The sequence below is a fragment of the Urocitellus parryii genome, chromosome 3, assembly GCF_045843805.1.
Source record: "Urocitellus parryii isolate mUroPar1 chromosome 3, mUroPar1.hap1, whole genome shotgun sequence".
In the NCBI taxonomy this organism is placed as follows: domain Eukaryota; kingdom Metazoa; phylum Chordata; class Mammalia; order Rodentia; family Sciuridae; genus Urocitellus; species Urocitellus parryii.
In genome coordinates, this window is record NC_135533.1 from 74,446,381 (window position 1) to 74,460,970 (window position 14,590).

The following is a 14,590-nucleotide window of genomic DNA, read 5'->3' on the forward strand; positions in this document are numbered from 1 at the left end:
ATTCTTTTAATAATTCCATACTTATTATTTTCTGTTCATTGTTTGATAATGTATTTATTAAATGAGGCCAACCAACTGATCATCTCCTTAATCCAGTAATCAATACAATCAAAGCTCAGTGAAAGACATTATTTTTTTTTTCAGTTTAGTACTTGTTACTTTTACTATTTAAATTGTAACTTGAAATCTAAAAAGTATTGGAAGAAGAAAATACTTTTTTTCCCCACATTTTTTTAATCTTTTTTTCTCTAAGCCTCATTCTGCATGTGTCTGTCAATTCCCACTTAGTGAAATGCTTAGCAATTTTTGCATTCCCAATAATCAACATACACACAATACCTTGGGTAGTTTTACTTAGAGAATTTTATTAACACTATTTTGACAATTTTTAATAACATAGAATTACTGCATACTCCTCAATCTTCCAAAAAATTGAGCAAACATATTAGACATATGTATCACAAATTAGTCTGCTGAACAAACCAATTCTGTCAGATTTATTCATTTTCATTTCCATGATGTTTTTCTGCATCATGACACTTGGCATTACATAGTTTACAAAGGCAAATGCAGTCTTAGGCAGACAACTATTGTAGTATGTCTTTTTGGCTACAAATCTGAATTTAAGCATAATTTTACCAAACATCAAAAAAAAAGAGCATCCAACAATAGATCAATAAAAATTCAATATTCGTTCCTCTTTACCTTTGGTAAATTTCCTCCCTTCTTCTTATATGCATTGTCATAGATAGTACCAGTAAATATAACATCAGTATATTTGAAATCATTTGCTTTTCAATGATAGAGCAAAAGGAAAGTAATTGTTAATTGACTTTAATAGAAAATAATAAATGTAAAAAGCAAGAATAAGTAAGCACATTTACTTTTCATTAGAGAAATCATCCCTATAAGCATTGTATAAGATAATTGCATTTCCATATTCAGTGAACATATGTTGTAGCTATGAAAAATTGATTAAAACAAGAATGCTGTGTACACTTAGGTTATTTCCCAGGACCAGTGGCAAGAAGTTTCATGCTTCTTACTCCCCAGAATGTTATGCAAATGGAATAAAAAATCTAAAGAAATAAAACATAAAAAGAAAAAAATGAATTAATACTTATGTTCCACTGAGTTGCAAATATTTCCTAGGGGAAAATGAATATAAACATTTTAGACAGTTAAATTAGTTAAACTAAATCCAGAAATTGTTCACTCACAGCTTTTAGCCAATTTAACTTAAAACATGTTATGTGAAGACAGGAGTGGGAGTAAAATGTTTTGTTTTGTGTTTTTCTTCTCCCTTATGCTCGCAGATCTGGGCCATTTCAAGGGATGGGCCTATCTGAGTAAGATACTGAATGAAATGGAACTTTGTTCTGGCATTTGGGGATATTGCATGTTGTATATGTTGTATGTAAAGATCTCATTGATTAATAGTTCAGAAGCCTTTAGAAAAGGAGAAATTAAAACATTGTTCCTCTCGGAGGCAATATTATCTAGCCTATTATAAATTCCACCCAATATGAATTTGGTTTCAAGCATCATGGCTGATTTACCTTCTTTTTTAAAAAAATATTATTAACATATAAACCTAGCTGTAAAATTCTTTTTAAAGTTGAAGACATAACTAAATTATAATAGGTAGCCTCAGAGTGCATCAAGTTTGCTTCCTTGCTTTCAAGTAACATCAGACACTCACAATAAATCACCAAAAATTATCCATGCAATTCTCTTAGTTTCTAGTTATCTTAGCAAGAAACAGTACACAATCCTCCTCAGAAAGAATTAGTTTTAGGATTTTTTCATTCCACATAACCTGAATACCATGACCCCATAATGCATATATCTGTGCATTGAGGGTAGTTTTTGTACCATCAGGCTTTCACTAAACAAACCTTTCCTCTTGCCTCTCCCTACTTTCCAATAAGTAAGCTAAAATTACTTCATGATCTCCATTTTATGTGGGTGAATATTAGAAAGATGATGAAATAGAGCAATACTCAAACAGCTACCTGTTAGGATAGGTGTGTGAGAGTTTCTCCATGTGTATTTTTGTGTGTGTGCAAAATACTTCTCCTAGCTATTACAATATGGCCAGTTGCCTCTGGCTAGGAAGATGATAACTAGGCCTAGAAGATCCATTGGAATGTACAAAGGAAGAGCACTAATAATAAGATGGAGGCATGGAGTGTTCTGGGGTGAGAGACTGAGATGAAGCCAAAGCCATCAGCTGAAATTCACAGAAAATATCTTAAATTGCACAGTGTTTCCTATTAAGGCCTGAATAGGGGAAGAACATCACCACCACAACTAACAACAACAAAATCCTGCCAAACACTAATGTTTAGCTTTGTGAACTGCCTGGTTTCATCTGAACCTTATGGCTCTACCTTATGGATAAGGCAACCCTTATCCTTCACATCAGACAATTAGATGATTTTCTTCAAATCCCTGCATTCCTTTCAGATTAAAATACCCATAATATGAAAAAATACTAAAAAAGAAAGCCAGCAGTTATATTGAAGCAGAAGTCAAGAATAATATTAACATTATGGAGTTGCCTTGGAAGTCAAGTACAATATATTTAAAGGCTGGTTTTCATTTTGTTAGTCTTGACTGTAATTCAAGAGGAATGACCTCATGGGATTCCTCATGGTAGTGCCAGGTAAAATAATACCAAGATTAGGGTAGTATTTGTGAAAGCTCTTAGACCTGTGCAGTGAGTTGCTCTTGTCTCTGAAGATGGTTTACTGATGACAAGATAACCAAGAAGACAGCCTTTCAAAGGGGACAGAGATGACAAATCTATAACATCCAATCTATAATTAGTTTGGATCCAGAATATTCTTTGAGCAACTAATAGGTACTTTGTATTGTACAAGTTACTGAGACCAAAAATATATTTGGCAATAAAAGCTTTTATTAATTTTGAATATGGTGTCTATGGTCACAGGATTATCTCCATGGGGGTAGGCTCAGGAGAACTATTTCAGTGAAACCTGAAAAACTGTAAAAAGTTTTTATGTCATATTTTCCTTTTCACTACTTCCAAAAGAATGGATAGTCCCTTTCAGACTATCTGTATCTGGATTTAATATTCAACATTATTTGGATTCCCAGTAATAGTTAAAATTCTGACCTAAATACAGAATGAAAATAGCAATTTTAGCTTATGTCTTTGTTATTAGTCCTCCACTTTACCACCAAGTCTTTCCACCTTTGAAACTATAATTTCAGTCCTTATTTCCTGCAGTCCTCATCCCAAATACACTCAAAAAGACCTTCCCTTTTTTCAATTACTTAAAATTTCTCCAGCTTCCTACCAAAAATTCAGGGTTATATTTGCAGTTATATTCAGTAGGTTTGTTTATCTGTTTCAGGCTCCTGTGCATTATCCCTCCCTAAAGATGTAAAGCAGTTGAAGCTGGTGTGTCAGAATTGGATGACAGTAATGTGCAATGGTGACCCTCGCTTAGGCCAGTCACTGTCTTGGGAGTCTTTACTAGATTATGATATTTATCATGACAAACTTCAGTCAACTGGTATCAAGTTTGTTGATGAGACAATGGAAAGTCAACCTTTAAGTAGTTTATCGAGGAATCATACAACTACCAAATCTTAGACCTGCGATCATGCTTTACATTTATAGTGTCTCACAGAAAATTTAACTGTGAGACACTATAAATGAAGTCCATTCCATAAATATGAACATTCATAGTGAATTTATTTCTTTTTTATAGTAATCACCTATATTTGCTTGAGTATAATAGGGATTGAACTAGGGGTGTTCTATCGCTGAACTACATCCACAGCTCTTATTTTTTTTTAAATTTTGAGACAGGATCTCAATAAATTGCACACATACCCTTGAACTTGTGAGCCTCCTGCTTCAGTTTCCTGAGTAGCTGGGATTACAGGCCTGCACCACCACACCCAGGTGCTTAGATTTTTTTTTTTTTTCACATCAGTAACTTCTAGGTTTCTGAGACCTTTTCATAATATCTTGAGGATACAAATTAGAATTCTTATGTATTGAAACCCAGATTGCTATGGAATGATAGAAATAAAATATCCTTCTAAAAATAAGTATGACCCTGAAATGTTCACCCTGTGCTATTAGAAATATTCAAGAAAGGAATATTTACTGCTTTTATATTTTTATATATGCATATATATATATAAATTTAAATATGTTACATATGTAATTTTGAGTTAGAAAATTATTTAACATGGGCCCAACCATTGGTTATTGTAGGTGCTCCACTTAAAAATGTCCCATGTCTAACTTTTCTCTTGCCTTCGTATTAAGTTATTCATTTTTAGGTTTCCATGTTTATATTAAATGTGTCACATTAGATAATATTTCATTAACACATATTTTGATCAAATATTTGTAAAATGAAGCCAGCAGAATCTCTACTTTGGTTAGTGGAAGAATAAATGGAAATTGTAGCATTTAAAAAAAAATTTTTGCAATATTCTCTAATCTAAGGATATGTGGTCCAGATACATACAAACTCAATGCACACTTTTTTTCCCCCTAGGTCTGGGCAAGTCCCATGATCGTAGCAGCTGGATGCAAAATATGAAACAGAGGAAGTTCATTGTTAGAGTCAAACTCTCCTTGCACTAACACATCATTAGTGGCCCTTGTCTTCAGGCTATTTCCTTGGCTTCCCAGGGATTTCAACTCTGATGCTTGAACTCTGGCCTCTACAGATGCTCTCTCTGTTTCCACCACCTCTTTCCAAAAAGTTCATCAATTGGCAGGTGGCTAATCTGAGCAATAGTCTGTATTAAAACCAGTGGGACCTGATGTTATTCTGTAGCTCCTCCCAGTATGTCTGTCTTTCAGAGGCCTTATTCCATATGGCTCTTATGAGAGCAAATCAGGCATCCAATTGTGAAGGAGAGAGAAGAGAATCAGAGGAGGTATTTGTATGCATGTGGCCTGCCCTCAAATTTTAAACCTTCAAATTACAAATAAAGCTAGTGGATTTATGTTGTGTCTATATGTGTGTTTGTTGGTTTGAGTAGACATTCTACTTATTAAAAAATGACATAACAAGAAAAGAAAAAATGTTACTCTGAGCAGTGGGAAGTTTCAATTATGTAGCAAAATCCCATAGCTTTTATGGAGGTGATAAAATAAAAAGGCTTCTTATGTCATTTAACCTTTACAAAAACTTACCAAATGAAAACTTTAAAGTACCTGAATTATTCACAAGAGAAACAAAATATCTGAAAATAGTTAAATTTATTTTGATTCTCAAGCATGCACTTATTATCATAAATATTTAAACAGAAAATACTGAGATGTCTCATTTAAATATATGCCTACTGGCAGCAGCAGTATAATTGTATATGCATCCTGAATTGGCAATAATAGGAATGAATATGTTAAATGAGTGAAATCATTTTGTTGATAGGTAGAGCTGCTTATTCTACTTGTCAAGGAAGGAACTTGAATTATTTTAAATATCAAATAGCATTCTTGGGAAGATTACAGGATTAATCACTTTATAAAAAATCATTGTTTAATTAACTATAAATTTACATCTAAATTTGGATTTTTATATTGAATTACCAATATTCCCCTGGAATATACATTATCTCTAACATATCATATATTGCCCATAAATACCAGAATATATTTTACCTAAAAATTATTCTTTGATACAATGAGGTCCATAACACTAGGTAACTGACTACTACTAAATAGGACTATAACAATCACTAGAGCAAAATATGTTTTAATTAAAACACATTAAACATGCATTATTTTTGATCAAATTTATTCAAAGTCAAATAAAACTCACTACTTTCAAAATATAATTTTTAACACAATGTTTTGGCCTTGGTAGAGGTGACCATTATCTGCTGTACAGTAAGAACTCAAAGATAAATCAATCCTGAATTGCTACAAAATATCTCTATTTCTTATTATTTCAAAAGAGCAAATAAACACAAATATTACTGGAACATAAATTGGGGCCAAATGTACTGAAGGTACTTTTGAAATTAAAACATCAGAAAGATATTAGGTAGTGACACATTTTTCCCGCTAGGATTTTGTAACAACTTAGCAATAAATGTGAACTAAAAAGAAATTGAGAATTGTTTTTCTTAATTTCAGTAGAGTATATAAAGAATCAAAATAAGTCATATGAGGAAAGAGGCAAACAAAATTCTAAGAGAAATAATTTCCAGACACTATACACAATTTTTTTTCTTTTTGTGTATTTCTATGCCTTATTCAACAAAAATAAAATCACAACTATTTTAAAAGTAAAATTGTAGGAGAACTTATTACTTAATTTTTAAAACAAGAATTTTAATGTTAAATTTTAAATACATATTAAAGTTCTTAGTTGAGGAAAAGCAATATAAAAAGAAGGTTCATGTGAATTTCCATATATATATATATATATATATATATATATATATAAAACAGTCATAAAATATCTACTGATCCTAATTTTTAAACAAGAGAATATACTAGATATACCATAATCAAGCTTTATAAGAACACAAAATAAACTTTAGAAGAGAGTTTTAAAATTCTTTAGATGACTTCTAAAAACTGAAAAATCCAATATTTAACTATTTTACTAAGCAGTAGAGACAAAGGACACGTAATTAGAGTGAAAAAGTATCCTCTTTATTTACACAACAAATGCAGTATCATTCATTTCAACCACTTCTTCAGTTCCCGAGCTGAGTCTCTCTTTTGGAGGATACTTTGTTCATTTCTAAAAATCTAAAGTGCCCAAGAAGGTCCACCCTTTTCAACAATAATCCTAAAGACTATCTTGTTCTGTGCAGAACACATTTGAGCTACCAGTGTAATACTTGAAAACCATAAACATTATTAGGAAGATTAGAGATCACATCAAGGTCTCTAAAGCCCACCTACAATCCAGAGGACATATTTGAAGACAGTTGGCATGAATTAGCTACCGTGCATGCAAACCCATCTGGTTAAAATTGTATGAATCATAATTAGCATAAAGTGAAAATACATGCTACTTTTCTCAAAAACATCTGTGGAGTTTTCATCTTTGAATTCAGAGTTTGAATAAAAGTATCTTTACTGATGTACAACTTCAAAAGTTTCCAGTATTGCCAACCCTTTTAGAGTATGGCAAACTGTTAATATCAATTTTAACACTGTCTTTGATTAATCACTGGATTCTTACTTTGCCTTACAAACAATGATACATTTCAATTTTGATTTTTTCCCAGGAAAATTTCTTTATATTTTTATATGTATAGTCTCCATATCCTGGTGTCCTCCTCAATTTTTCCAGGTTAGATTTTAGGTTTTGTTGTTGTTGTTTTTAAGTTTGAAGTTTGTCAAAACGACAAAGAAATGCCCAGGTCACCTCAACTACCACATTGAGAAAAATTAAGAGAAAAGCAAAGTCACTGAGACAGGATTTATGTTCACTGGGTGACCAGAACATGTCCCATGTTAAAACTTATGCTTGATTTTATGTTTCTAATTAGCTAAGTTTCTAATACCATAGAAGAATAAGACCTTGTAGCACCTTTTCTTTAACTACAGGAGAGAAACAGTAAGGGTACATAAAGAGTTTGAATAAAGTCAAATTAATAAAGGATCACATATCATTTTTGAGAAGTTATGGGGAATGCTGACAACTGTGCTGGGGAAATCAGGAAAGATAGCATATTTTCCAGAAACAATCATTTTTCTATAATAATCTTTCACTTGTACTCACCATAGAGCCTCATTTTTTCCCCTTTTTATAGATTTGAGAATGAAATTTTAGAAAAACAAAAGGCAATCAAAAACCTTTAAGGATGGCATGTTTAGTTTATTAAAAGTTGGGAACAAAATAATAATAGAATAAATAACAAGGCACTTAATTACTTTACCTAGTTTGAGTCTGTACTAAGACTTTATTAAAATTAGAGATGGGTGAAACATTCAGAATAAAACAAGTCCATGCTCTAAAACCAAACCCCGAACTTTTTCTTTTTTTTTTTAAGTATAAGTTAATTTAGTGAATTTAAACATTTATTATTCAAATTTATTTTTACTTCCATATTTCTGCAAAAATGTTGTGATTACAATTTTAAGTAAAATTTTATTTAATTTTTTTGAGTATCCTTACCATCACAAAATTGTTTTGTGTCCCGCATGTTTTGAAAATAAAAATATTTGAATAAAATTAGCTACATTAATCATAATCCTTAAGGGTCCTAATAGAACTTTCTCTAATGGTGAGAAATACGATGTATAGCTTAAAAATCAAAGTGATAGTCCTTTCTCAACCCTTTTATTTCTAACTACATAAATTTAAAACATTTATCTTCTAAAATCGGAACTGTTTCGACAAAAATTATCAATGATATCATTCAGTCATAATTTGCCAAAATGCCGTTTATGTGCTAAATGAGTGGCAACCAGCCCTGTCCCCCAATAATCCTATCACAACAGCACATTGATCTTTCAGTGTATTCAAAGCAAATGCTTCTAGCATCTCTGACATTAAAAAAAAAAAGAGCTAAGGTTTCTCACATAGATAACAATTTTCAAAACTTGATGTACAAAAACAGAATGAAGAATGTGTGTTTACACATGCACAATACCATTCAGTACTGCTTATCCAGGATATTTACTGTGTCATCAAAAATATTTTTTTGTATTTGTCTTCTATCTAGGAAACAAAAAGAACATCTCTTAAAACAAATTCATTTTTAGAAGAAAAAATGTCATGTTTATAGAAAAAAATAGGGATGTCTAGTTTTAAAAATAGGATAGTCTATCTTGGAAAGATGTGTTTTGAAAAGGCCCTTTCCTAGTGTTTTTGCTTGTGTCAAAGGGATGATTAGAGTATATGGGAACCTCCCAGAGTAGACTAATAGAAAGCCAACAGCCCACATATGGCTTGCAGGTTGGGGGAATTCTCTGTGTTCTGCCAGAGATGGGACTGCCCAAATGGTTTCTCGCGTAAATCCCAAGTCATAAACTGCATCCTACCAGGCCAGCCATGCCAGAACTGGACCCAAGGGTATACACAGTCTTGGCTGATGGGAAACAATGACTGCTTCCTAAGGAAGCCACAGCTGCTTTTCTAAGAGACACCCCAGATGCCTGAATTTTCCCTTACTTTCCATTTTTGACTACCTGTTCTGGCAACAGTTCCAACAAAGGGAGAGGCAGGCAGCAGGCACCCAGCTGTTTTCAATAAGGCTTGGCAACTTAGGTACTGATTACATAAACACTACAGACATTCAGAGAGCATATTTTCTAGCTTTTAAGCTATAAAAAAGGTGTGAACCCATACCAACACCCGAGGTTTTGTTTGTTCCAAATAAGATGATGAAGAAGATGATGATGATAAGAGCTTTAATTATGAAACAAAGATTAGTAGAGACAATATGATATTGCAAAGTTCAAATTATACAAAGTTTTGGAAAGATATGAAGTCTCCATGTTTGAAGGGCAAGGAGAAACATAAAAACCACTTCTATATATTCTCCCATTCTTCTATTACTTACCTATTATAATAATCTTCCACATTAATATTGAATTCCCTACATCTGAAACAGTTCAAAATAATTGTTTGTATTTACACAGATCTTCATCCAGGATGATCCTGAGCAACCTAATGAATACAATATATAGGCATTTCTTTAGTGGTAGTGTCTCTTGAAATATTCTTTGACATATGTAGAAAGAAATACATTAAGCAATGCTGAATTAATTCTGAGAAATACCAACATAATGGAATGATAAATTGTTAAAGTAGGCAATCAACAGGAAAATTCCAAAAGAAGGGATGAAATTTGAAGGACATAATGAAGGAAGGAAGAAAAAAAATATTACTCAGCCTTAAAGAAGAATGAAATTATGGCATTTGCAGGTAAATGGATGGAGGTGGAGAATATTATGCTAAGCAAAATAAGCCAGTCCCTCCAAACCAAAGCCCAATGTTTTCTCTGATATGTGGATACCAATCTATAATGGGGGGAGAGGTGGGGCTAGGGAAATATGGAGGAATTTTGGATTGGATAGAAAGGAGTACATGGAGGGGAGTGGGTATGGGGGTAGGAATAATGGTGGAATGAATGGATATCATTACCCTATATACATATATAATTGCATGAATGGTGTGCCTCTATATCTGGTACAGCCAGAGAAATGAGAAGTTGTGCTCCATTTGTGTACAATGAGTTGAAATGCATTCTGCTGTCATCATGTGTAACTAATTAGAACTTTTTTTTTTTTTTTTAAAGTCTTAAGGGCGGGGGCTGTAGTTTAGCTGTAGAGAGCTCACCTAGCATGTGCAAAGCCCTGGGTTTGAACCTCAGCCCACATAAAAATAAATAAATAAAATAAAGGTATTGTGTCCAACTACAACTAAAAAGTAAATTTTGTTTTTAAAAAAGTCTTTTAAGAAAACATTTGCATACATATGAAGTATGTGTAGAGGCTGAAAAGGAAAGACAGAGAGAGATACCCAAGTCATCAATTCCTAGGTATCAACATCTCTAATTAAAAAAAAAAAAAAAAAAGAAGAACTAAATAGTAGAAAGATCAATAGAGTAAGAGTAGAGGGAAGGGGACAGAGGCTGGAAGAATGGGGAAGGGATAGGAAAATGCTGGGGACTGAATTCCAACAAATTATATTCCATGCTTTCATAATTATGTCAAAATGAATCCTTTTGTTATATATAACTAAAATAACCAATAAAAATAATATAAAAAGTTATCTCCAATCTCCATGGACACAAGCTGGTCTCCTGGCATTCTTCTGCCTGAAATTTTACAAAGTTAGGGCAAACTAGACTCATCTTTGACAAGTGACCCAGTGGCAATTGCCAGAAAGATGAGAGGTAACATTCCAGCAGGGACAGTGATCCTCACACTTTTCAGAGGAACATACTGAAGAAAAACCAGTCATGGAAAGTTGTAGTGAGTTTTAGGGACAACAGAAGTTTTGGAGGTAAATATTTTGCTTGTTTGTCTTTATAGTTGAAGAAACACAGTTTGTACATTAAAATATTGTCTTGGTTGCTTCACAAAATAAAAACTTCAAAATGTTTACCTTTTATCTAGTCCATAATTTGTTGTTGCTCATTTCACTGATGAAAGAAAGGAGGGAAGGAGTGAGAGAGAGGGAATGAATTACTAGGATTCTTAAAAACAATGATGTTAAAAATAAGCAGGAAAGTTTTAATATAAAGGACAAATTATACTTTAGGACAGTATGAGTATTCAGAAAAGGACTTTGCAGCTTCAAATGTGTTTATTATTTTGTCAAAAGGTATCTTTTATGGATTCTGGGGAAATGTGTTAATAATTGTGGTGAATAAGTAGGGAGCAAGTGGAACCTCCTTGGTCAGCTTCTGAAGTTAGCATGTGCAACAAAATTGTCCAGATGTCAATTACCCTAGAAGATCCTTAAATATCCCCCATAGCACAATAAACATGGTTTGGATACACAATCTTATGGTAATTCTTTCACACACTCAAGTTTGAGAACCACTATGCTAGACTGAAGACATTGACCAGAGTAAAATCTATACGTAGATGTGTGACAGCTGAACATAATCCTGATTGTAGGTAAGTGGTAAAATTCTCATCAGAGAACAGAGAAATGGATAATAAACTCTAGCATGCGTCTGTTTATGCAGAGGGTTTACTCCATGTGTTTGAAATTATTTCTGTTACTCTAGTACATGTTAAATGTATGTAATTGTTTTGTGAGGATCAAATAAGATAGTGGAATACATCTTGATGTTAGCAGTAAATTCCAATTTCTGAGAGTAGCTTAATTGTGCAAATGATGTTACTGTACTTTATCTTCATATCCAGGAGAATATTTAGTTTCGCTTCTTTGATGTAAAAACTTTTGTTTTAAAATGACGTTTTAACTGCCTGTATTTTTTTTTCTATTGCTACTTCTGCATCTTTGACAACAATGATCCTATAAGAGCCTAGGCAGGCAGAAGTTTGATTTCAAACATTTGAATGAATAAATTCAATATAAATTCTGTCACACCAAATGTAACATATCAAGAATTTGTTATAACCAGAGTTAGCCAATTTTAGATTTAAATACTTTTTCTTTACCTAATTATGATCCTCTGCAATAATCTAGTCTACCAGAGTGCATTTACTTCAGGGATTCCCCTTTTTATAAAGCAAGAGTCAGAGAGAAACTTCCAGAATCCTAGCACAAAGAAATTGCTGTGATCCTTAACAATTTCACCAGAACAAATATTGATTAAATTTCATTATAATGGGTTAAATTTCTCCATACTCTAATCAAAAGAAAGAACACATTCAGAAATAGTCTTTGTATTTTTTTTTTTTTCTTTGCTGTGGTGAAGTGAGTTACAAGCTCCCATAAGACCTAAAGACTCAACACTGCTTGGGTATAGACCAGAATTCTCCCACATGGGTTTGGTGGCTGGGTCAGTCAGAAAGATATTAGTATGTTTAATTTTCAAAACACATACAGTTGGAACAGATGTGTTTTATAAGGACTGCAAAATGAAGTCCATGAATAAGGAGGCCTGGGTAATGTTTTAGTAAAATATGGTTAGAGATCACTCTATGAAACTAATTCCCGCTGATAATCATAACTTGCCTCTGTGAAAACTAGTTTATAATATTTGTGTATAGCACTATTGAGAATATCCAAGCTACCAAGATTTGAAACCCTACAGCAGGAGCTCCAGAACTTTATGTAAATTAACCCCGAAACATGGAACACATTAACTTGAGGGTTTTTGGAATTTGGAATCCTGAATGCCTAGGATGTGGGTTTAATTGAAATGCAGTATTATGACAATCAGTTTTCCTCTGGAGACAGAAGTTTTTAAGGTGCATGCAAATGTGTAATTGAGCATTGACATATTACATCATGGCGATACATTTTAAACAAGCCATACCTGCTTTATAATATTTACTTCATGAAATACCCCTGGATATTCAAAGATTCCTCCTTTAGAGTCCAGCCCTCTGAATAAATGAACAGTGTGCAGAGGTGAGCCAGTCAATTCTCAGGTGAGGCCAGGCCTCAAAGGCTCACACAAACACAAAGCCCCTCTTCTGGAAAAAACGTTTCTGGGTTTTCAACATAAATCAAGGTCAACACATAATACAACCATATTCTAGTGAATTGAAAAGCTGGAAAACAGTCTAACTGGGACTGTGATGCTTCCAGAAAACTCGTAGGCCAAACAGCAATCAGAAAGAGAATTCAGGAATTTGTGTTCAAACCCCATGCCTATGAAGGGGTTGCCTGCTCTCCTGGGGAAATTTTAAGTGGGTGTTAGAAAGGGACACTTACTCCATACTTACTCCATGGCTAAGATTTTAGCTCAAGTGGTAACGCACTCACCTGGCATGTGCAAGGTGCTGGGTTCGATCCTCAGCACCACATAAAAATAAAGATGTTGTGTTCACCAAAAACTAAAAAATAAATATTAAAAATTCTCTCTCTCTCTCAAAAAAAAACTAAACAAACAAACCCCAATAACAACTGTGGACACAGTGGGAGGTAATACTAAATTCCAAGAGCCTTGATTTTCAGACTGAAAATTAACTAATACTTTTGTGGTACAAAATGAGCCAAATCTTTTGTGGTGATCCTATGTGCATCACTCACAAAGAGTGGTAATAATAAGATATAAAACAATGACCAAAAATTTTGAAGGGTTACCAAAATTCTATGTAATAATAAAAACTATGCTTGGTAAAATTGCATACTGGATTCAACTATATGGCAGATAAACTAAACATTTTATTGTTCTATTTAAAAATATAAAGCATCAAATTAACAGTTGCTTATTGCATCGCAGAATTAAAAGCTCTGTGATCAATAAACAAATATCTATTGAGTAAGCACTATATTCTTAGAATCTACTAGAATGAAAGTGACAGAGAAATTTTATATCCATATTCCAAAATACTCTTGACAATGTTGAGAAAATGCAAGATATAGATACATCACATATAAAGAAAAGGACTAGGAATTCCTATAAAGTAACATATTACATAGTCATTTTTTTTCTATTACAAGTACATTGAAATACTAGATAAAAACAACCTTTGAAGACCTAATGTATACCTTATCTCAAAAAAATAAATAAATAAATTCTGGATTCTAGGCTGAAAGAACAAGAGATGAAAGGAACAGAAAACTGAAGCCTTGATGCTCTGCTCAGGCCATGAAATATAGCTGTGATTATTGGGAAGTTGTGGTAACTGGAAATAATCCTAAGAATGATCCTACAAATAATCCATGAAAAGGTACTATAAAAACAACCACTGGCCCAGAGAAGTAGTAAAGAAGTTTTTAGTTCACTCCATGCTGCTGATGGGGGAATTTTGTGGAAACCGAAAAGCTGAAATTTTCTACAATGGGAGTGAAAATTAACATAAATTTCCGTCTCTCACATGAAATTGCTGAGGACCAGAAGAAAGAAATAAGTGTTAAGTAACAGAGAGATCTTTCATAAACCAAGGCATATAAGAAGCCCAGGGATATAACAATCCCAGCTGAGTATGAGCTAATATAACATGCCTGAGTGCATGTGAGCACAC

General features: G+C 33.1%; 1 protein-coding gene across 1 annotated transcript in view; it reads right to left on the reverse strand.

Moving 5' to 3' along the window:
• Positions 1-388: 388 nt before the first annotated feature.
• Agmo (alkylglycerol monooxygenase) overlaps positions 389-14,590 on the reverse strand; it is a 331,367-nt gene continuing 317,165 nt past the window's right edge. The window contains exon 13 of the mRNA XM_026408644.2: positions 389-1,079. Within this exon, the coding sequence (XP_026264429.1) occupies positions 1,005-1,079 (75 nt within the window). The 3' untranslated portion in view covers positions 389-1,004. The remainder of the gene's footprint in view (positions 1,080-14,590) is intronic.